The sequence below is a fragment of the Anser brachyrhynchus genome, assembly GCF_964034855.1.
Source record: "Anser brachyrhynchus genome assembly, chromosome: 2".
Classification (NCBI taxonomy): Eukaryota; Metazoa; Chordata; class Aves; order Anseriformes; family Anatidae; genus Anser; species Anser brachyrhynchus.
Window position 1 is genome coordinate 141,402,959 of NC_137695.1, and position 25,781 is coordinate 141,428,739.

A 25,781-nucleotide genomic window follows, 5' to 3' on the forward strand; every position below is an offset into this window, starting at 1 on the left:
ATTCTATTAAAGTCATCAGTTTACAGGTTGGAGCGTGAACTGAATGCATTGGAATCCTTAAAAAATAAAAGACGATAGGAATAAGACAGGTTTTGTCCCAAGGATCAGGTGGCAGATGTATGAATTAGACAAGCGGCGGCAGCAGCATGAAACTTAGAAAAAATATTTATGTACTGATCCCTCCATTGCAGCAAAAGTCTTGCTGTTTTTTAGAGTGCAACATCTGATGTTAGCCACTGATCTGAACTGTTATGGAAAGCTCTGTCTGATCCATGCCCATATGCATTTGGATAAACACCACTGTTTTTTACATGTAGACTGGTATATCCGAAGCAAAACCTAGTATAGATGCAAGAAGACATCTGAAGTCGTTTAGATATGACAAAATTTACATTTATGCATCCAAATGCTAAGATGTTACTATTATGAAATGTTACATAACCTATTCATACGTATGATTGGTCCATGAAAGCACTTGCCAAGAATTTCTTTAGCCTGAGATTTGTTTGAAAAATGAAGTCCCAGTTCTCAAATTGGGGAGGTTTTTAAACACATGCTGTGATTTGGTTCATACATTGTTTTCCTTCTGCCTTCTTGGAAGTAGTGTCAATGGAAATTACAAGGTGCGTGTTTCCATGATTGCTGCAAATGATAGCATACCCACTGGACTTCTGTTATTTTCTTAATTAACGTACCGTGATTATTAGCTTGCTGGTTATGTCCTAGTGACCTTATCAAACAAACTGGTTTAACATCGAGAATCAAACCAAAATGTCTTATACACATGCCAACTGGATTACTTGCACATATTTCTATGCTGAATTTTGCAAGACCCATTTAAAAAGACAAATGACAAAGAGTGAGTCATTCAGGAAGAGGTCAACTTTCACTGAAATGTGAAGGTTATGTTTTATAAACTTATAAATGAAGTTTATATCTTTTCCACGGATTAAAAATATGTGAAAAAAATACTGAAAGCATATGGCTGCTTTTGAGATGATGCAGAAAATGGTATTTATCCATCCTTATACCTGGCAGAAATTTCCATTTCCCTAAAATAGCTTATTTTTTGTTTCATTGTGTTCCTTCTTTTTAGTTTATTTATACAGATGCTTCCAGGAGTACACACCAATAAATGGCTCTACAGACAGTGTCACATGTTAATAAAATCATGAGCTCTGGAAGGTATTTTTGATAGTTATTCAGACGCTCTTGTGCTTTCATTTCTGAAATGGAACTGGACACATTTAAGGCGCCCAAACTGCCCGTATTTAGATGCAGCACATTGCTCACGGCTCTTCCAGTGTGTGCTTTGTTCTCAGTTCTGTGCACTGTGATATCCACTCTTCATTCTGTGTGCATATTCAATTGCTGGATTTTTTCCCAACATGGCTAGAAAGTGCAATTAACAGTAATGGATACTTTGACAGTGGGAATCTTTATTTCTTCTGCCATAATAATAGCCCCTTATTTTAGGAGATATATTGTTGAATGATAGCTTGCGTTGGTGAGTATAGGTCCACAAAAGTGGGTTCATTTGGTCAGATTCTCAGCTGGCATAAATAGTCATATTTCCATGAAAGATAGTAAGCTATATTAATTTATGGAATCCCACCTGGGAATCTCAATCAATTACAGTAAAAAGTAACCATCATATTCCTCTGAAGCACGAGTTATGCTAAAGTGAATTTTGCTGTTTTAATAAATGTAGGTAGTCCCTGGTTCATAATAAATTACATAAAATTAGAGTGTAGTCAATATTTGATTTCTTTTAAAAATTTATCCCTCTCTTTTCATCGAGTGCAACAGAATCATTTATGTATCGTATATCAGCATGATAGATTATATAGGAATAGTGTATTTAATACTGGAAAACTATAATATAAATACAAATTACATTTTTTTTCATTAGCTAGCTAGCTTTCATTTCAAGGAAGAAATACTCAGTCAATTATAAATGAGACTGTGCTTTCATTGGAGAGTGAAATAAGTAATTTTTTTTCAAGCCTCAACCATGTATAATGAAATCCCTCTTTTGAAATCCAGTCTTAAGATGGATTTTGAAACATGCTGACATTTAATAAAATCTTAGTTAAATTAAAATATGTTCAGTTCTTTCAAATCTCTATTTAAATCTAAGGTAAAATTCTACACCTGCACAGGAGATGTCTTTAGCAAATAGTTACTATTAACCAATGGCTCTGAAGTGTGTATATAAGAAAGAAGAAATTTTAATTTTGGAGTACATTCCAACTGGTAACCTGGGCGTTATGTATTACAGATCTGTCAGACACTCGCTCTTCAAGAGGCTTTGTAGGACTGGGATGTTTAGGTATCTAGGAGAATCAAAGACCTCTAGCTGCCATTTCAAATTCAGACTCATGCCCTGCTCTTGTGACTGCCATGTGTTGCCGTAGCCCACAGCTAGCAGTTTGCCACACTCGTTCTTTGGCCTCTGTAAAAGGAAAAGAAATAATAGTTTGTCTGAGTCCCACCTATTGACTGGTAGTCTATTAAAGTCTAGCAAACGGATGGTCGCAGAGAATATGAAACTCTTTTTAAACTCCTTCAGGTGCTGGTTGAAGGAAAATAGCAGAATAAGATGAAGCTTATATTGTCAATACCTTTATACTAATTTACTGTCATCAGTACTGCTAACTCTGGAAATGAAGCTTGTGAAGGGAGCCTATTAAGTACTGTAACTCAGCATCAAAAAACAATGACTAACAGTCAACAAGAGAAGGCTCTTGACTGTTTACATGGTTTTACAAAAACAGCTTTGATTTTCAATGTTAAAACTGTCTGCTTTTAATATTACAGCCTGATGGATAATGAAAAAAGACGTGCGAGTATTATTAATACATATTGTTAATAACACTTTGCATATTATGAAGTCCTCAGTTAGGAAAACAATCACTTTTAATTTCAATTTCCATTAACTATTATTTGGCCAATTCTAATAAATGCTGAAAACAGCTGTGGAAGAAAGAACCAGCTAAAGACCTCTGGTTATAAGTTCACTAAGGTTTTATTTCAAATTGTCCTTTTAGATGGTTTTGCCACAGTGTTCCTGATTCTTTTTAAAGGGCCCCTTGAGGATGCCATTGAGGATGAAGAAGAAGAATGCCTGTCTGAAGAAAATGATACTGTCTCAAAAGAAGACTTTCCATTGGAGGAAAGCTTTTCTGCAGAGTTTGAGCCTGAAAATCTGAGCTGCGAAGAAGTGGAATACTTTTGTAATAAAGGTAATCATTGCAGCCCACCTCTTGAGGGACTTCTGGCAGAACTGTGTCCAATTGGCCAAAAAGCTTTTTTTTTTTTTTTTGGTTTAAAAACTATAAAAAGACCTATTAATTTGGTACCTTAAAAACAGGAAAATTGTGACTTGTGGAGGTTAGCCTGCTAAATGGTAAATATTTAAATGTGATGGAAGATTTACTTTGCAGGGAGGTGTATCATCTTGCCTTTAATGTTTTCTTCCAAGAATGTTATTTTCTATGTATTTAACTGTAGAGAACAGGTCTTAGAAGTCAATTATTATCAGATCTGAAGCTAGAAATGCAGCATGTCTATTCATTGCTTCTTTGCCTAGGAAACATTGCTAGAAAAACAGATTGTGTCTGTAGATTCTAGGATTAAACTAGAGCTTATTATAGAACTTATTATGCATGGTAGAAAACTAGTGATTTGTGAAAGGATAACTTTTAAAGTTGCAGATGCCTTTTTGATGCATTCGTTACTTGCAATTTATTGAAGACATATATATTTTAGCATAAACCACATCAGCTTATTCCTACCCAATGTTCAGTCTTCAAAATTGTGCTGTTTCAACTGATAGAAAAAGCACACTGTCATATACTGTTATGTGGAACATTGATATAACCTTCTTCCTGCCAAATTTGCACTTGATTGCTTTATTGTTTGTCTTCTGCAGGTAAGGATGCCTATCAAATAACTGGAATTGTTGGGGTGACGTTCTTAGTCCACAACCCCCTCAGGCAGTTGGATATCAATGGTTTCTTTGTCTTCCTGTTCTTTCCCAAATATTGACACGTATTTTCTCATGATAGCTTTGTATGTTCCTTTTTCTTTTCTTTTTCTTTTTCTTTTTCTTTTTTTTTTTTTGGTTGTTTGGTTTGGTTTTTAATTATTTTTGGCTGTCTTGGACAAAGTAAAATAAATCTATTTGAAGAATCAAATATGACTGCAAAAGAAGACTATGCACCACTCTCAGTTCATATCAGCTTGATTCAGTTATTTCTCTGTACTGCTTGCTGTATTTCCAGGACCCATAAATGGAAATACTACAGTTCTGGGTGAAATTCAGAAAAGTGCATGACTTATTTTTTGTTCATAGCAGTCAATATTGCAAATTCATGTTGGATTTCTAATATTCTTGACAAGTATTCTTCAAGTATTCTTCCCTTTAATGAACACATCTTTCAGGGAAAACGCTGAATCCATAGTATTTTATTCAACAAGAGTAGGAATTAAGTGGGAATACATTTAAACCTGAGTCTTAATTATCATATGTTTTATTATTTTATTGATATGAGTCAATTTGGATGATAATGAACCATTGAGCCTATCTGACACTGCTAGGTAGTGAGCATCTGTTGATTCTTCAGACTGAATACCTTTTGATTCCCCAGCAGTTCTTTTTTCAAGTGTGTTGTAGTTATAAAAGAATCTTAAACCTATCCACTGCAACTGCTACAGAAGAAAAGTTGAAAAGGAAATTTCTGAGGATGAAGGTGCACATAAAACCCCTAATCTACTTCCAGCTGAGGCAGTGTGACAGAAAGTCCCACTTTGAAGTAAGTTGAGAATATCCCTGGAAAAGGATGGAATGGGAGACTAGAAATGTATTGTTTTTTAATAATGTCTCAGCTTCTGGTGAATGTCCAGCTTAGCCAGTGTCACATATAAGTGTTGTCATTATGAGGCCACATACGTTTTTCTGAGGACAAAACACAAGAATACAAAACTGATCTGGAAAGAAAATAAATTTCTTTTTTGTCCTTTACTCAGTGGAAGGGTTTGTGACTTTATTAAATAGTGAATATTAAATGTGAGACTAATTCTCATGATTTTTGTCATGATCTCATAATCAGTAAAAGCTTTCTTTATAATGCTCCAGTTAAATGCTCCAAATTAAAAGGTGATATGAGAAATCAATTTCTTTCTAAAAATACTTTTTCTTTAACATCATGAATAAAGCTTGAAAACGATGCATGTACCAAATATGTTGGAGAATGGTGAGCAAACCAATGTGTTTTAATTTCGTTTTTGAGGGCTGACTTTCTGATTTTTGTTTTACTGGTTGGACAGTATTGGCAGCCTGTAAAACGCAGATATCTTCAAGTGGGGGATCTCCTCATGATCTGCAAAAATAAGCACAGATCTGTGTTTTCTCATGCTACAGGTTTCATCTTCCTAGAAAATAACAGGATTTGCATGGGAATCATTTATGCTATCTCTGCATTCTCCTCTTGCTAGTGGGGACCATGAAAAGTTCTAGAAAGTGAGGGGAGGTTATTGAATGTTCATCAGTTGTGCGTTCCCATTTTCATCCCCTGGGATGTCTTCCTAGAGGAAAGGTGAACTGAGGAGGATTCCTGCATGAATGCAGAGATGTGGGCAACAAATGGCACCAGTGTTGGGAAGGAGGTGTTTGCAAGGCTCTCCCATGGTATGCTTTTCATAATTCCCCAGCCACCTAAATGTAAGAATCATCTGAGAACAAAGGCTTTTAACTATACAACGTGGCTACTGAAAGTAAAAATTTACTGAGCTAACCATTCATTTAGATGAGTGAAAGTAGAGGACATATGGATTCACAGCATGATAACTTTGGCTTTTTGACTGAAGAGATTTTCCTGTCAAACTATGCCTGATTGTATTATAAGCAGAGAGCAGTCCCTTATTGTCTAAATTACAAACAGCTAACCTTTATAAAGCTATACTTGTCATTCCCACCTTATTAATTTAGGTTTGTGAGATTGATTCAGCAGAATAGTTGCCAGAATTAGAAGGCAAAGGCAAAAGCCTCTGCAAAGTGTGAAGCAAATTAATCACATTGATTGAGCTACATGTCATTTTACAACTTCCCTGTTTTCAAAATTATGACTTTTGGCTATTATTTTTCTCTTCTCCCTTTGCTCATTAATGTCTTTTACAACAAGAAATCTGGAAAATTCCACCTCCACCCCCACCCCCACCCACCACCACTTTTGCAATACCACAAAACCACAATTAACTTTTCCACATGTGAATAATTGTTCCTACATATTCCACACTCACACTCAAGCATGAAGAAGTGACCAGTGTTTAAGTATGTAAATGCTAAAAGCAAAAATGGCCATCAGCAACCTACTATCAGGTATAGCTTTAAGCTTGAAATGATGCGTTTTCAACCTTTGAGATGAAGTTTCCTATCCAAGAATGAATATTTTAGAAGAACCTCAGAACAAATGGTATTTAGAAGTCTGATTTGTTTCTAAGCTTGATAGTGAGATGAGGAGAAAGGGATTTTTTTTTTTTGAAAATAAAAAATAGTCATAGAGTGCTTCCATTAGAAAGCTACAATGTTCTCAGTCTTTGGAGTTGAAACTAAAATATTAGTGGGAAGTTGTCTTGGTGAAGATGAATTGCATTTTGTTTGTTTGGGGCCTTTGAAAGTTGCTGCTTACGCTCAGTTACTGCAGATTTCTGTACTGCAGATAAAGAGGGTATCTCATGATGCCTCCACACAAAGGCCATATCTTCCTGGAACCTCCCCTGCTGAAGAAGTCTTTCTGTGCATTGTTCAGATAGTGGGTATCTGGGGTCAGAATCTGTATCAGATTACGATGAATTTAGATTAAATTCAGATCTAGAAGATTTATTAAATTAGCCCCAGGGTTTGTACTCTACTCAGACAAAGGTGGTCTGGATAAGGAGAAAGCAGCGTGTTTCCTGTGCAAAAGTGATAGACTAGATGATTACCTTTCATAGGTAGAAATTGGAGAATAAGGTGATGTTAACAAAGATGATAGAAGTGAACTGGAGTCTTGATAGGACTAATAAAATCAGGAGGAGGGATACAAGAAGGGAGTACAAACAGCAGAGCAATACAAAAGGAACAAAGTTGGAGTTCATGAGACAAAAGCGAAGTATTAAATCAAGTTCATTCAGACTGTGAAGTAGTTTATCAGTGGCTTTTGAGTCTCAGATTGCTATCAACCTGCTTAGATACCCTCAGCAAAATCAAAAATGTTCTCATCTCTTACTTAGGAAGTTTGCCATCCTCCTATAGATGTAACGCCTCTTCCTCTTTGTATACAGCAAAGACAATAGGAGCCTTGTCCACGTCACAAGGGTGAGAACTGGCTGAACAAATTACAATTCCTTGTGACCTTCTCAGCAGAAGTGAGGGATTAACTTTCAAGGGAAAAGTTATCTTGAGCAGGGAGAGAGATCACTTGAGATTAGTAGATAGTTATGCAGCTGTGTTCAGAGAAGGAAAATGCCAAGAGAAGAAAGTGGAGGAAGGACTACAATAGAAAATGCAGGACTGTTTCTGCGAATGGAGGAATGTACATATATGCACATATGATAATTAGAGAAAGAACACGTATCTGTTTCTTGATTTCTTGATTTACAAGGACAATTATGTTGAATTCTTCAGCTTTTTGCTTGTAGCACAGCTATTGTGCTTGTTCCTCTTGTGTAGGCTTCTCATAGTTACAGTAAAGCCAGGTAGCTTTGGCACTCTCTCTCAGAGAAAGGAGGTTCAGTGGCCTTCACAGCAGTGGTGGTAGCTTGGAAAGCCGATGGCTTCTGGTTCCCACTACTAACTGTGCTTCAGTTGGTGACATAGGAATATTCAAGGAATGCAAAGGATGGGATGACCGTGGATTGTTTCATGATGCATTGCTTATAGGTTCTGTAGCACAGACTGTTACTTATGCCCATAGCAAATCAGTGTTGCTGCATGATTGCAGTTCCTGATACATTTTGTCTTTTTTTTTTTTTTTTTTTTTTTGTGGAAGAAGAGAAGATGGTGAGGGGAATCTAATGCCTTCTGAAACTCTCATAGCCAAGTCTTAGCAAACAAAACTCAGAGAATATATAGGCCTCTACATACTGAGCATATGCCTACTGCTGTAATCTTGTATTCTGCTTTGGCTGGAAGGGTTGCGCTCAGAACCTGGACCAAGTTTTCTGCTCATGTACAGTATTTTGTCACTAGGTTGCCAGGCTAGTTTAGGACTGGAATTTTTTACATTAAACCAAGTGACCTGATTGTGCAGCCAGACTTGAGATTCAGGGAAACAGCTGCAGTGTGATTCTTTGTATAAGAAAAAGCATATGCAAAGCTAAGTTCTGTGCATTAATCTTTCCCTTCATACTTCATGTGCAAAGCTATCATGCTACCGTCTATAAAACCAGGCAAACTCTTACCTTGAGAACGGTTTCTGTGTGTCCCTTTTCCCTCTGGAGTTTGACTTTGTGTGTGTATGCCTGTGTGCCTCTGTGTAAATATTCTTTGCCTCTTTCGTGTTAGTCATGTAATGACTAACAATGGGCTTGCTATTTTTGGTTTCTGGATCAGGAAGTAGATTTATAGCCTTTTTTTTTTTCCCCAGAAAACTTTTTAATCAATAATGGTTCCTTCCTTTTAGTAATGGATTTCATGACAAATTCTACCTCTTTTGCTATAGCAAGTGAAAGTAGGATAAGCATAAGGCAGCTATACCATTATCACTTTGAGCGCAATAAGGAGATCTTTACAGGCAACTTTGTTCTTATTTCTTAACGGGATTAAGAAGCTCAGCTCTTTAAATTCTTGCATATAACAGTGACATTTCCAGGGTGTGTTTGGACCAGGGAGTTCAAAGAGAAGGAATAGAAAAGAAAAGCCAATATGACTTTGTTTTTTACCTTGCTGGAGGAGCTGTTTGTGCAAATCGCCTATAAGCTTATTGACCTGAATCTTTGACTCCTTGTTTTCTCTGGATTTGGCTGGAGTGTAGACACTGATAGAGCACTGATAGAGGTGATTGCACAGCCCTCGGCTTTGCTTGGCACCAGACACCCCCCACCCGTGCCTGACATTATCTTTTTCTGGCAATACTTCTGTTCTCTTGTAGCTCATATTCCTTTAAATTTATTTATTTATTTATTTAATTCATTACATTTTATTTATGTAGGCTGTCTGAGGAAATAAAGGACACATTAATAGTTTTTAGTAAGCAGAAACAGGATGTATGTGTGATAATGTATTTTAATCTCCTAGGATAACAAGAATCTGCACAACACCTCACAGGGCTACTTCTTCCAAAAATGTAATAGTTACCTCTTACTGACTTTTATGCATGTTTGTGAACCTGTGTTGCATTCTCATGGTCCCCAGAGTGCGGGTTCTTGTTTGTTTGTCTGTATCTCATTCAGCTGAAACAACCCATTTTTTTTAATTTTTTTTAAGATGCTGAATACGCAAGAAGAAAGGTCTCTGATAATAGCCTTCAAAGGTGCTAAGTCATTTAGATTGGATCCTGTTAGGATGAACGGAACCTTTCTTTCTCTTATGAACATCAGCATTTGCCTTGTGCTCTACCACTTGTGCTTTCTCATTTTCTCTAGTTGCTTAAGCTCAGAGGACCACCTCTTTTGCTAGAAGAGGAAGAAGGTATCTGAAAATGTTGGAGTGATTTTTTTCACCATTCACTTGAAAGCATGTAAAGTCATTCAGAATAACAACTACAAGATTGCCTATCATATATTCCTTTCTATTTAGTGCTAACCCATCTGTAAATCTCTAGAGCTGTATTTGCAGCCCAACTGAAATCCATGTCAGTATTAGCATCCATTTCAGTGGGATAAAAAATTGTCCAAAGATAGACAAGCAAACCCTTCTTTTAATCAAGAAATGAAATAATTGGTTATCAAGCAGATGACATCAAACTGTATCTGAAAAAGAAACTAGCAAGCTGTATCTCAGGAAGTAAATACATAGAGCTGAATAGAAAACATTATTTTAGCTGTACAGAATTATATGAGAGAAACACTTCAACAGCTTACTCAATTTAAGCAGTTTATCAAAGCAACTCCAGCCTTTTCAGTCAGCACATTTTGATTTTCTTCAGGACAAAGAAATTGGGAATTCCATCACAGCTATGAGTAAAGGGATTATTTGGTTACAACAAGTAGTGTAATGTCCCCTTTCTGGAAAGTCACAAAACTTGAACTTCAATTGACTTAAATTTGAGCTCAAATTTGACAGAATATGAATTGCAAATTAATAAGGATAATCTTCTTTAAAATATGAAATGCACAAAGTGACAGATTTCACTGCATGTTCTTAGTTCATGTGTACTATACCTCTATTACTAATTTTATTTATAATGAAGGTCTATATTGCTTTTTTCTTCTAGTTTGGTGTTCTTGACATAATAATTCTGAATGCTTTTGAAATGTGCTGGGACATCCCCTTAAAAATCATTGTCAGTCCAGGTCTGAAAAGCAGAGTTTCTCACAGGCTATGTGCTATAAATCAGAAGTGGAGATGTCAGCAGTAATTTAAGTCCTGAGGGATCGGAAAAAAAAATGAAGCAGATTCCACATTTATGACATATTTGGATAAACGTTGCTAGGAAAAGTATTATTAGTAGATTCTAGTACATAACAGAAGGGGAAGCATTTATTTATGACTGCTAAGTCTTTTTCTTTAGTTTGACTCACGGAAGGCTAAACTGTTTTTGAAGCCATGTATAATGCTTAAAACGTGTGTATGTGGAAATGTGTGTATGTGGAAGAGGTAATGTTTCTACAGCAGGGGAGGAACTGAATTGTTAGTTAAATAAGTCAAAATATGAAGATTCTTCAAACTTACGGTTTGAAAATCGCTAGAGTCTCTCTGAAATCATCTCTCTATTTTGCTTCAGGGTGTTTTAGAAGCTCATGGATTGTCAATTTCCATTGAAACAATTTTTGAAATAATTTTGGAAAATTATACTGAGTAACAGTCTTCGTTTGGGGCATCTAAATATCTTCAGAAGTGTGCTTCTGATGTTTTTGTAATCTAGTGCTTAGAGCTACGTAAGTTTGAACCAAAGGTTGGTACTTTAATATGTCAAGTAGTGTTCTTGCAGTTACAATTTTAATAGGCAAGGATTGAGAAGATAGAAAACATTTTTTTCCCTTTAAATCTCTGAAAATTGTTAGGTAACCAAAATAGCTGAATGTCACTCCTTTGTAGTACAGTTGCCACAAGAGTTGCTCCCTAAAAATGAAAATATAAAATTGATTATTAGAAGGTAAGTCTGGAAAAGAATTTGCAGGAACACTTTTACTTTTCTACAGGAAATACATTTGAATGAGTGATCCATGTCTTCAGAGGACTTCAAAAGGAAGCAAGGTGATGATGAGAACATGTCAAACATTTAGAAAAATAGGAAGACCAAACTAAATCTAGATGAACTTGCCGCACAAGTTCACTTGCACTTATCCCACGAGAAAAGTGCAGTAACTGAAATGGTTAGAAATAATTGATGCTGTTTTTTAACATAATGATTGTTCCAAGATGTCATTTTGTTAAAGTGATGATACTAATACAAACCAAAATAATTTCCTTAGCATTCTTTTGGAGAATTAACAGCTTGCACGCATGTAGGCACTCACTGACACATGGATATTCACAGACTTTTCCTAAAAGCTAGGATAAGAGACTGATGTGTACTGGGTAAAAAATTTCAAGAGTGCTTAGCACAACTCAAAATATAAAGTTATTTCAAATGAGATTTATCCCAGGAGAAATTATGATTGTTAATCAGCGTGACAGAAAACAATAAATGTTTGCAAAGAAGCAAAATACTGAGATGATTATATATATATATATTATATATAACTTAAAATAAAATTCAGGGAATTAATGTACGTGCAAGTATTGTTTTTTTCCAGCTATGTTAGCAAATCAGTCATCTGAGAGCCAGATTTTGCTCAAATTTACTGTATATATAGAACAAGGAATCTTAGTTGACTTCGGTATGTATTTCTGATATGCATCAGACTAAGTGATAACAGAGTCTCGTGCTGATAGCACCAGATTTCTCTCTCACCGTCTCCCTCCATCTCTCCCTTCATCTCTCCCCCCCCCATACCCGCAAGGCTTGTAGAATAAATCCCTTTGCATGACACCATAGTCTCTGTAGTTGTCTGCCTTGTCCTCACACCTGATGCCAAACATAACAAAGTAGGGAAGCTTCCCTCCCAATTTAATTAATATCTTTTTTTCTCAGAGGTATATTTCCTTACCAAAACCTTATTTGAAGATTTTTTTTCACATTATTTACACATTTTGTACCCAGCATGTTTTATATCTGCTGAAAACTTGCATCACCATCAAAATTAAACACTTCTGCTTGTTAAATATTTACACAGAATCCTTTAAAAAGAACTAATACACATGACCAGCTTCATCCTGTTAGATCTCATTGGTAGTTTTTAAGAATAGCATGTGCTGCCAAAAAGTAAGTTACTTTAAATGAACAAAGTACATTGCATTTGTATTTTAAATTGTATATGCTTTGTTTCAAAGTTACGTAAGTGTTGTTTCTGAAGAGATGTTCCTGCATACTATGTGTTTCAGAGGATTCAAGAACAAAATTTTCAGTCTGTATAAGCTCTGTGACTGGTCCTAGGTTTTGTGATAAAGCAAATAAAACAAACAGTGAAGGATGATGTTTGTATACTAATTTATAGTTCCTGAAGCTCAGGCATCTATTTTATACAGTGTTGGAATTCTTCTTCTCTAGGATCCGGAATTATTGCCACTGTAGGTTGTGGTAGGAAGAGGAAAGAGCCCCTTCTCCTCTGTCCCCAGGAAAGCCTACCCCTTTGTGAGCGGTTGCACTGGCATACATAAGGTCACTGAATGTTGACCCGAATGTTCACTCTACAGTGAGTGAATCCCAAGCATCTGTATCAAGCCTGATTTTTCTTTTAGCAGTGCAAAATGCTGCAGGCTTCATAACAATTTATTTCTGAATTGATTTATTATAATTGAGAAGTGATTTTTCACTCCAAACAGCTGTATTAGGATGTTAACAATTTAAGTTTACATTTATGCTGCCAGGAAGAATGAGCACAAACTGAATTTCAAACTTTTAATGTTCTCTCACTCTAATACAAGCTGCAGTGCGCTGTTTGTAACTGGTACAGTCCTTCACCCAAAGCTATTTTGTCTGACGATAAAACCATGAGTGTATGAAGCTTGCACATTTTTCATCTCTTTTATGACCTTATCTTCCACAAGCGGCTTCTGTGAAGGTATCCTAACTATAGGAAGCACCTGGCAAACATATATGATACCAATGCTGTGATAAGCAGTTGTGAACAAGAAAGTAGATCTGTCAGTTCTGAACTGTTCATTGTTAAAAATACTTAGTTGATTTAGCTGATTGCAAAATACATTATGGAGTGACTAACAGCTGCTGTAACATTCCCAGTCAAGAAAGTTCAATAGTTATATTGTATGAGAATTTTTGTATGAGCCTAATATTGATAGGAAACACATGGATTAGAACAGCAGGGTTGAGAAGAACTGCTAACCCATGTGATTCTTTAAAATACTGCAATAACGTGTTATACAAGTTGATTAAGTACAAATTGGGAAGTATTTAATTTTTTAAAAAGATTAAAGTGAAATTACGTGTATATTCAAGTCTCTCTTTTACTATTTGGCAGTATTGTCAGAGATGTCTGAGTTCTCTCTTGTATGTTTCTGGTTATATGTCTCTTTTACAGTGTTCAGACTCCCTGACCAACTGTACCACATTGAATTAGAGTGGTTTAGCTTGTTTACTTGTCTCCCTTGAATAAACACTAGGATAAAAACAACATAAAAGCCTCTTCAAACTGTTTCTGAAGAGCAACAAAAACAGTTAATTCTGGCAAGAAATAGTAGGTCAAGATGAAAATTCTATTCATATTACAGTACTGAAGTTGTTTGCATATGGAATTCATTTTATTTTTCCAAGTTAAGTACTATTTTGTGTATTCAGCACCTAACTGTATGGCAGAGATTTGTTTTACCTAACTTCAGCTGGCTAAAGATAGGTTCCTAGTGTGTTTCAGAGGATGATTCATTTCTGCTATCACCAAGAGTGGTCTGTTGTCTCAGACATCCTAGAATGGAATGAATCACAGTGGAGGTTTCTCTCTTCCCTGTCTATAGGAGTGCCTACATAATTCATCTGGACTAGCTTAATTTTCAGATATCTACTGATATCTGAGATGAATTCTGCCAAGTTGCTAAGAGTCCAGAAGGCTTAATTGACACTCGACTAAACATACTATATGTTATTACAGATTCTTGCTTTTATGAGTGTTTTTGTAACCACAATAATGTTCTTTTAAGGACGATGTTTGCTTACTGATCTTAGTCACCATAAGGAGAAACTACAGTAGAAGCGATATTTATCATTGATGATACTTCTGTAACACTATTTGTTGTTCATGGTAAAAAATTATTTCTCCTTTAACTTAAAAATAAAATGTAACTGAGCAGCAAAGCGAATAAATAAGCATGAGAAAAAAGACCTGGTGGAATTTGAAATGAATCAACAGGTTAGCAAAAAAGTAGGTGGTATATATAAAGCACTTGTTTTGGTGTGGAAGAAAGAAAGAAAGAAAATAATGTGTCCTGGATCCAATTAAATGTCTTCACCTGTAAAATAGAGAAAAATGTAATCAGTTTTAAAATAAATATTAAATAAATAGTCTTATTGAGACTGAAACATAGTCTGTGAATGAACAAAAAGAGTAAACAATGGAAAGAAAGGAAATTCTGTAAGTAAATAAACTCCTTTCTGCTGAACAAATGTTAGTTGCTAAAGTAACATTAAGGGGACAGGAGAAAAAAAGCTTGAGAGATGTATTTTGTTATTAACTCTTGAGCTAAGCCTCCTTTTGGCTTTTTAAAGTTGCAGTCTGTGTAGCAGCAAATGGATTGACTTGGCCATTTTCATCTGACCTTGATACTCATCTGAGCCTAGGTTAGAATTGCTTCACAGTAATACCCAGACAATTGGTTTCACAAGCAGATTGCTTCAGTATGGAGGGAGAGTAGTATGGGGATACAATAGTTGGTGTTGGGATATTTCAGGTGTGTAACATGTGGCCTTGGTAGATGCTGAATAGAAGAAAATATTGATGTAAATAATGAAAAATAGTTTTAGATACAAAACAAAGTTTTCTTTATTGTACATTCTCCGTATTTTGTTCTATTTGCACAGGACATGTATTAATTCATGAAAACTTGGTTATGGAAAACATATAACAACATGCTTCATGAGACAGTGAAAAAACAAGTTAATGAAAAGTTAAGCCATCTGCTAACATAAATTTTCAGATCTTTTCTCATCTCCCAAATACTTAATTACTGTGTTCTGTAGGTTGTATACCTAAGCTGTAACTCTGTCCTTCTTTTGCCCTTCAGCCCAATCTTTTCACATAAGTTTCTCCCCCTCCTCTTTCAATTCTAATAGTTTTGTTTGTTTGATGTTCTGGTTGGTTGCATTGATTGAAAGAATGCTCAAATTTGCATGCTAACGCCAGGTTTGCATATATTATAACCTGGAAAAACTTTCTATATTTCGGAGCTAAAATTTTCCATGCTTGGGCTTTATCTAAAATAATTGTTGTTATTTCTGTCTTGTTGTTGTTATTGTTGCTCTTATTTAGTCCATAGACATCTATTGTTTACAGTGGAAGAAAATAATTTCCTTTAGTATAAAAATTCCATGAAAAGAACATTTGAAGAGCTGTATATGGTGATTATACAGCTTGAGTTAGAAACTCATTATCAGAATAGTCCTAGCTGTGAAGTGTTTTCTAGCATTTTGGAAAGAACTGGAGTTGATCTTGCCAGGTTTGTGTCTTGGTAAATTGTCCTTTGTGTCCCTTCAATAACAGGCAATTTGTTGCAGCTGTAGGTAGCTATGAAGGTAGAAATAAGAAGGTAAAAATATCTGATACATTCTTTAGTCCACAAAATTACAAAGAAAAAAAAAAAGGCAGAGCTCTTTTGGTTACTACAAGCTAACTGCACAAATGCTAGTTCAAAATAGGGTAGTTGGTAAAACCAAATAATCAATAAGACTACTTGATAGCTTTTTCTGCATTACTCCTTATGAATGTCTTCTGAAAGGTAACTTCAGATTGAACTTCAGCACATGAGCCTTGGTAAAAGTATACAGCGTGTTTAATAAAAAATTTTACTAGATATTTTTGATTTATTTTAGCTTTAAATGAAAATGAATACACTGAACTATATTGTTAGTACTTAAGAATTCATTTTCATTATCCTAGTCTGGAGTGAATATAGTGTTGTGTTTGTGTGAGAAGTAGTTTACCAGTTCCTTATACGTAGGATTTGAAAAATTGTTTGCAAGAAAGAATATGTTAATATAAGATGTTGCATGTGCTCATGAAGTTAATACTTTATAGTGTTTGTATATGATCATGTACTTGAAAACTCTGGGTCGCAATCTTATCTGGTATAAATATAGCTCCAATGATAATGTATGGGGATCTGGCATGGTTTGTTGTAATCACATTTCTCTACCTATGTTGCTAATAAAAGCTTTTGTTATCATAAGTGGGGAAAAAAATGCAAGTTACTACTTAATTGCTCTGTTTTTTTCTCCTTGCTTTACTGTTGTCAAATCAACAAACAGTCTGATTTCCAAATTCAGAAATATACAGCACTTTTTTTAATGATGCCACTTTTCTGTGGAACTCAGTTTTTTTTTAAAGTTTGCTTCTAGATTGTTATAAAATGTAAACTGCAAATCAGTCCTGTTTAACCGATGTAGTTAGTTGAGCAGCTTCAATTTCTCCCATTCTTCAAAATCTCTTCCTATTCAAGGGTTTTTGGATTAATTAGTAGTTAAAAATAAATAAATAAATAATTCTATAAATGCACCAAATTACTGGCTGGGATAAGCAGCCTGACAGATCATTTAGCACATTACTGTGGCGATACTATTTTGTGTTAATATCTGAACCCCTCGCCTTCAGTTTGTATGTTTGTAGTGGTTATTTCAAAGTATTTTTGCATAGAGCTTAACTAGTAACTTTCTTTAACCAAAATAATTTCACTTTCAACCAATAATTCTCCAAATAATGATTAAGTGGCCACCTCTAAAAATTTACCTGATTGTAATGTTCAGTATGTCCTATGTGCTATCTTGAAAAGGTAGTTTCTGAAGGCAGACAGATATTCTCAGATTGGTGGTGAAAATTCTCAAATTCACTGCAAATGCTATTTTTTTTTAGATTAAGCTTGATGGGGAGAAAGCTGTCATAGGGTAGCTGGCTTGAAACCTTTAAGTAGAAATTCCTTAAATGCCTAAATACCATAGATTAGGTCTCCCACTAGTTGCCAGTAAAGACAGCATAGTTAGTAGACCATGTATTTGTACAGTGTCATTAATCTGCAAAGCATAAGCAACAGTTAGGTGTCAATTCAAGAAAACATTTAAGTGAAAGAATATTTTCCTTAATCACCCCTCTAGCTGGGGAGTAATGAGCTCATTTATTTCTCTCATTTATGCATATAAACTTAATGACTTTGTATGTAAGTTTACAGAATAGGTCCTAGTTGTGATTCTTTTTTTTTTTTTTTTTTTAAGCCTACGGAGTATACACTGATTACCAAGACTTGTCTCTCCACAGAACTGGAAGGATTGGAGCTTGTTTTTGTCACTGGGAACTCACAGACGTTTACATGTGTAATAATACATTTTTTTTCCATTTTCTCTGTGTTTATCAATATGCATATATTTTCACTTACATATAAGCGGTTGTTTGGACATTGCAGGAGAACTGCCTAAAAGTCATTATTGAAATATCTCAAAAAGGTACTTCTTGGATTGTTTTTTTCAGGCAATGAAGAAGGAATCCAGGAGGCAGCAGAATCTGAGGGTGATGCAAGGTCAGAAAAACCAGGGCAGCTTGCTGTGGAGGCAGAAGATTGGGATGGGCCAGGTAGGAAAAAACAACTGAACGCCATGAGAAATCTCTTAAACTAGAGATTTCCTTTATTACTGTTGTTGTTATTATTATTATTATTATTATTTTATTGGCTATGTTCTGCCTTGTATTGTTTTTTAATGAACTGTTTCTTTAACTATCCTTTGGTGTTCAAGATATTAATGAATAGGGACTAAGAGAGAGATCTTGAGTAAGAAACGGTTTTGGCTATACCATTGTGTAAATTGTTTCACATGGAATGTCTTGCACATCTTCCTGATATAAAGGAAAGTGTTCTTGATGCTTAAAATTTTAGGATTAAAATTTGTCAGTAAACTCCCAGTTCCATGGCTGTATTAAGATAGAAGTTTTTCTGCTATATTTTCTGAGGCCAGACCAACCAAACACCATTGTACCCCCACAAGCTTTGTGCCTATATTTAGCAGCATGTTGAGATTAATAAATAGGTGTGGAAACTACTGACATTTTCAAGAACTTTGATTACCAGTTTTAACTTGATAGACATCATTTAGCACACCTGGTCATTGATTCTGGTTGGAAGAGAAACTTAGATTGTAGTCAATACGCTGTTAGAAGTTCACAGGAAAACATTAACTCATGTTAATATTTTTCTATTATGCACTTCTAAGGAGGCACAAGCACAGTATTGCTAAGGTATAAAAAGTGATGGTAGCATGGGAATACTTTCCAAATATCTGTTCAATATAAATATGTAAAACCGCTGTTGTATCATAAAAGTACCTAAGACAAAGGGGTCAGTTGTATTTTTGAATGAGGTGATTTTGCAGTTAAGTTCATCAGTGTTTTCATGGGTATGGACTCTAGGTAGGGCCTTAAAAATCCATTATATTTAATATATTTTAATCGTGCTGTTGGAAAATGTGCATCTGAAGCTAGACATACACTTAGAATAGCTGTATCTCTAATAGACGTTTTCCCTAAAAAGGATGAACATGTCAGAAAAGAGTTTCAGAAGTGTTCTATCAATAATTTATAATTCAATAATAATATTTAATTAGAAAAAAAATCATATATTTCAATCACATTTTCATCCTTGCTTGATTTTGCAAATTACTGTGTGCTCTTCATGAGGAAAAGAATAACGCTAATGGTAATTTTCTGAAACCAGCACCTGGAAAATATAATGCAAACGAAAATGAAGACATAGTAAATCTGATTATTATGATGTCATTTAAAATGTTCTTAATGATAATATACAAGTAAGTTGATACTTTATATAAAGCACTATGGTGTTATATGAAAACAAGATCTTGTAATAAAATACACTACAGTACATTTGAAGTAATACAAAAGACATCTGTGGATGGACCAGAATAACCTTTTCCAGCTTCACTGCAGATTTAAAGGCTGTCACTGATTAACATATGACTTGAAAAAAAAACATTATAAATAAATTCTATCTTAAATAGATACATTTTTGTTCATTGTTTAGTGTATAATATAGTATTCGACATAGTTGAAAATGTGTTTGTGTTGGCTGTTGTCTTTTTTTATGAGCTATCTTATAGAAATGTTAAAGATACATTTTTATGACTTTTTTGTTGGAAAAAATGTTCAGTTAAACAGCAAGATATCAAACAGTAAGATGTGTAATACATATTCTGATAATACATATTTATTGTTTGCTTTGACATGGGTTATGGTTTAACTTCAGCAAATGGTTGGCCAATGACATGAAATGAAGAGCTTTGTTTAATTTAAGTACAGATTTTTTAAAGGGAATAATATGTATGAAGGTTGGAAAGGAATGGATATGGACTCCATGACATGCTCTCCATCATGCATGCTTTCTGAAATGAATTTGGTTATTTATTGATACGGAGAAAAAAAAAGAAGAAAAAAAAATCAACAGAAATTAATTTCAGCCATGCAGTACAAGAAAAATGATAACTTCTTTCAGATCTTTGAAAAAAAAACACAAACCCAAAGCATGAAATATTTTGCTTATTTAGGGGTTTGTGGTAGCACTGCAGAAAAAAAGAGCCATTAAAAACTTAGGTTTACTTAACTTTACCAGCTCACAGTATAGATGCTACCTTTATGAGTAGCTTGTCATAGTTTGTTATGGAATCTACATCTGGTCTTTCTACTGAGATAGAGCTCTCTCAGAAACCAAGGAAACGTGTTCTTCATGATGCAAGTTGGTAGACGGATAGTCTGAACTGTGACAATTTGACAACTCAAGGAAAATTCTTTATAAATTTAGAGCTCTTCCTCCCTCCCTCCCTCCCTCCCTCCCTCCCTCCTTCCTTCTTTCGTCACTTTGTTACCTGAATATATATATATTTTAAGTTATCTGTAGTTTTCATTGGTTTTGTCCTATTTTTTTTGAAGTTCTTTTTAATGAGAAGACAACTGAAATAACGGAAACTGAGGTCAATAGACTGTGTATAGACACACAGTAAAGGACCTGTTTCTTTTTCCTTTATGGCCAACAGCAAAAGTAAAAAAAAAATAACAATGAAAAAAAAATAGAGTCTGCAAAGCAAGACTGGGCTTAAACAAATTTTATATGAAAAGATTTCTTTCTTTAAAAGTGGAAGTAGAGATCATTTTACAGCCTTAAATATACTGTTTGTTATCAGATGGATGCCTTGATATGTGTAGATGCACACAGTATATGCATATAGTAATATGCATGTATTATACATATCATAATCCTTTGTATTATTGGTAGGTTATCAGTGCACATGAAGCTAGTGATCAGTGTTTTAACAGATAATGAACAAAAAGAGTATCTCCTACATGTCTTCTACAGACTATCAATCACACAAGAATAGGATCATCCCCTTTTTTACTGCATATCTATTCTATGTAAGCCTGCCTAACTTGGGGAACTGTGAATGAAATATCCTAGAGGTTCCATGCTTCCGTACCAGAACTCTTCTTAATTCACATTCAGTATACTATCAATTATTTCATCCTTATTCCCTATATAAGCTATTACTTTCACACCCATATAGGAGCACAGCTTTCTTGCAGAACATGTTGAATTTGTGAGTTGGATAGTCTTGAAAGTCAGTGTCAGAAGTTCTTTTGATATGTATCTGAAATTATCCTGGAAAGTGAGATAATGTGATTTGTCCACATAACCAAAATGAAAAAAAAAAAAAAGGCAATGGAAAAGAAGACTTACAACTCTTTTTGTCATTTTATGGTTATTTTTTATGTACTGTTTACATTCATCTACACATTAAGTGAAAGTTTCCCATGTGCAAAATTCTGCCTCCAGTAAATCAACAGAATTTCTACTATTGATAATAGTAGAGCAGGATGAAGTCACAACTCATGTGAAATCTCAGGAGACTCATCATGACTCATATACATATATCAAAGAACTATAGAAAAAAAACATATACGATGGTTAAATATAACAGTGTAGTTTCTTTTTATTACCATTGCAAGTTGGTGTTTTTCTTAAAATATATGAGAAAGGGTAAGAAAAATAGTAAATACAAAATTAAATAGTGCTTTAAAGTAATGATATGCTGTGTGTGACACTGCTATGAATTTTTAATAAAAGATGCACTGAAACAGTCTTTCATGTGAATTCTGAAGTATTGCTTTAGCAGGATGTGGATCAGAAAGATCCCTGTGAACATTTCACATGCCAGGTTCACATTTTTACCTGTTACAAAAGGTAGTTTGAAAAGCTTTTCTGAATAGATTTCCTGTAACCATTCATAAGAATTGCTGTAAATATGTATTGATTGTTGGGCTAAATCTGCATTATTTAGTAATACTCTAAGCAGTTTGGGTTACAAAGCAAGAGTGTATAATATGGATTGGAATGTGGTAGACCACTGCAGGATGGAAACAGATATTAATGATAGTCTTTTTTTTTTTTTTTTTTTTCTTTTCTTTTCTTTTTAAACCAGCCCTAAGAAGGACTTGGAGATTACTGTCCTGATTTCGTTTCTTTTTTGATTGGGGGATGTGGTAGATATAAGATCTTGGAAATGCTATTTGATGTAAATTAACAAAAATCCATGAAACATAGTTAACCATAGATATAGTCTGACAGTAAGAAGAATATTGTGAAGAAGCAGAGGAAATCATAGAATGACTGTGTGTTACTCTGACAGTGAATCGGTATTATCTCTGCTATCAGATAATGCAGTTATCATTAATTTTCACATTTGCATTTCAATCTTTGGAAGGAAATGACTCTTGCCGGATGAAGATAAGAGCTCTGTACCACTATAATGAACCATCATTTTATCCCGATGCTTTGTATCCATATGAAAATGAGGCTGGGTGGTGGTGTGGTATGTGAGGAAGGGGTGGGGGGGGGTCACAGAAACATTATAACAAAGTGTCAAAATCACTACAGACTTTTGGAGCCCTTTATGAAACAAGAGGCAGTCTAAATAAATCTTCTGTAGTGAAGTGGGTATTGGATTAAAAGAAGAGAGCCCAGCTCCTATACCGGGGTGTTGGGAGGGGGGGTAGAGGAGCGGGGGAGGATTTCTGTGGATCTTGATCTGGTTCTGTCGCTAGTTCGGAACTAAGAGGGGGCCATGCAGAAAGTAGGGGGGTAATAGTCATCAACTTAACCCATGGACTGCAGGTCTTATTTTGACACTTGAATACTGTTGAGGTTGGTGGAGCTAATGGTAGTGAACCACTGACTTCATGGTTTGGTTCTGATACTGGAGCTGTTTTGGGAGGTCACCGCACCTGTGTGTTAAGTGTTTCAAATAATTTTCACTCTTGTACTTAGAACTGAACCAGGTCTTCAAGGACTGTGGTGTTCCCAAGCCTTTTCACGCATAGCACAGCTTACTGTTGATTACCTGAAACTCTGTCAGCAGTGCAGACGTCTGCAAGGCATTGTTCCATTTGAGGTCTGATTGCTTAACTAAAACCATTGTTCCCCAAGTACTCTTGCATTATATTCACCTTGTTTAACCTTAGTGGTGTACTTAGTGACTTTATCCATACATCATTGTGACTCGCTATCAAATGTCTGCTACAAGCATGAACTCTTGAAGACATCCCACCTATTTTTTGTGACAAAAGCTGAGATTCTTATATCATCAAATGATGGTAAAAACTGGTATTTAAATCTACAATATTTTAAAAGTCAGTATTAGTGTATAACATGCAAGCATTTATAGGAGCACCAGGATGTGGTGCTTTTGTCCAGGGGCAGTGCTGAGGTAGTGGGACTGAGGAATTATTCTTCTGGCTTTAGCAGCTGGTGCAAACCCTTCTGAGGGCCCCACCTCTCTGCTCTAACCTGATGAGCATGTTCCTCTTTTAAAGAGAAGATGCAGGGCTAAGAGCTGTAAGGAAAACTAGGCTACACATATGTTAGTGAATTCAGTAGTCACAGAAACTGAAGAGTACATACCAGTGAAGTGCTAAAAATGTCCCTGGCATGATTGTGGTTGAGGCCAGCTGACACTCTTCCAAAATAATTCCCAAATTTCAGGGAGCATTGCAGGGAGCCTTCTCCATAGGTAATTTGTGTGCAGTAACCTATTGAAAGGCTAAGGGAGTCTCCCAGCACATAGGTGTGGCCCATTTCATATTATTTAGCCTTAGTGCCCAGAACTTTCCTTTGGCACATGTAATTAGCTTTCCTTTACCAGAAGGAAAGTTTTCTTCCTTCTTTTACACCCTCGAACAGATGTTGCTAGTGCAGAAACTGTCTTTTCTGCAAGGCAATTGATCTTGTTGCCAGGCTGTTCCCTCTAAAAACCTGAAAGATGAGAAAATGAGAGTGGTTGTGTGAACTAACATGGAAGTAGCAACCTAATATTTGCAGCCATCTTTCCCACATGCAAGCCTGTTTGTAGGAAACAGGCTGTTGCATGAGCTACTGAGTAGGTGTAATAGATAAAATCAAGTCATGAGGAGAATTTTTATTCTATGTCCACTCCTGACCATATGAAATGATGCCAGCTAACCAGAAATGGCAGTCACCAAGGCTTTAAAAGAAAATTGAGGTGTTTCCTCAATAGGCAGTACTAAGTATTGAAAACGAAGAGATATTTACTATCTTGAAGTCACTTGCTCTTATGGTGACTTCTGTGGCATCCATTTCATGGTTCAAGGTGCAAATATTGTAAGATTCTGTAAACTTGGAGATAAACCATACCGTATTTGACTTGTGACATAAAATATCAATGAGGAGTGAGTTAATAACTGGCTACTGGAGCCCTTATCAAGCACTCAACTGTTTTGTCATTAGAGATGCCATTTCCTTAACATTGTTTTGTGCAAGTAACATATATGTAAATTTAAATTGTGTTTCAAAATTAGGTGCTATGGAAATGCATCTAGTTTAGAAGTAACGTTTTCTCATATATACATTTTAAATGTGTAGAGCTTTAATTTTGTTCAGACAAGTAGCCTTTTAGAATATTTTCAAATGCAGAACTTCATTTTAATGCTTGTCCAAATGCTTCAGAAAAGTGAAACTATCTAAAACCTTCAAGTCTATTAGCATTTAGTTTGATGGCATTTGTATAATATTTCTGGGCCTTTATTTACCCAGTTGTGTAATATTTATTTGATGTAGCATGGCTTTTCATTTTCAGTATTTTAGATGTAAATTGTGCTTTGGTTACTACCTTAATCTGCAAGTGGGCAAGTTTTCAGACTAAGTAGACTCAATTTCATTTGATCCAGGACCTTCCTAAATTCTTTTCTACTTGTATATGTCCAGCATGAGGCAAGAACATCATCCTGAATTGTAAAATGCACTGGACTCTGAATGAAAAGTGATACACATTATTATAATTGTATTCTATTTTGATTGGCGTTTATGTTTCAAGCATAAAAGACTTCTTGTTCTCTGAAAAAAGTTGATAGCTGGGAAAGGCATGTGCAAGGGAAAAATGATCAGATTCACTAGGTTCTTCACTTTGGACATGATACACTATATAGTGGATATTATGTGAAGTACAAATCCCTGTAGGTCACACAGTGAAGGACTCGTAGTCTGTGAAAGTCTTCAGGGAATCAATGAACATCTGCATTACAATACATTGTTTCTTGTAGTTTCATGCACCAAGGGACCTGCAGAGGCTGGCAGAAAGCTTTGCACTTTTCAGCTGTCTCCACTGTAGTGTGGTCATAAAGGCAATATAACACCCCGGTAATTGCAAAGGACTAGGAGACAATTTCTGTTTTGGGAAACAGATGGGGTGAGAATCAAAAGGGACATGTAATTGGTTCACAACTGTTTTGCTCTTTGTTGTGTTTTCCTCGTTAATTCAACTAAGATTATTGCATGCAGAATACTGCATAGCAACATTGCCTTGAACAGTTGAAGGACAGATGTGTTAATACAATGAACTATATGCACAACATAGCGTTATTTACCATGCAACACAATAGTGCAGCAGTTGGGTGCAAGCACCTACTGAGCAATGTTAGTGCCTTTATTACTTAAATTGGCAGCTTTCTTTTGGTTTCTGTTATGTGTCCTGTGTTCAGCATATATAATTAAAGAACATATTTTGATTTTCAGAATGTATTTTCCTCCTCCCTCACTTATTTTCTTTCTGTTAAGACATCATAACATAAAATTTTAAATAATGTAACCAAACGCATTATCGCCAGAAGCCATTATACCTCCATTTGAGAGAACCAGCTTTTGCTGAAAGTAAATTTAGTGTGATGTGTCAGTGACAAACTAGATATGAATATTTACCCAATAAAATTACACAGGTCGGAATGATTCTGAGTCTGGAAATGAAGCTGAACAG

At 35.3% G+C, this 25,781-nt stretch overlaps 1 protein-coding gene across 4 annotated transcripts in view; it reads left to right on the forward strand.

The window, feature by feature from the left end:
• Window positions 1-25,781, forward strand: part of ZFPM2 (zinc finger protein, FOG family member 2) — a 315,579-nt gene that overhangs the window by 66,512 nt on the left and 223,286 nt on the right. The window contains exons 2-4 of one of the 4 annotated variants that reach the window (XM_080579452.1): window positions 3,087-3,245; window positions 17,679-17,777; window positions 17,932-18,033. In XM_080579452.1, the coding sequence (XP_080435578.1) occupies window positions 3,087-3,245; window positions 17,679-17,777; window positions 17,932-18,033 (360 nt within the window). The other 3 variants (XM_080579451.1, XM_080579454.1, XM_080579453.1) reach the window with 3 other exon arrangements.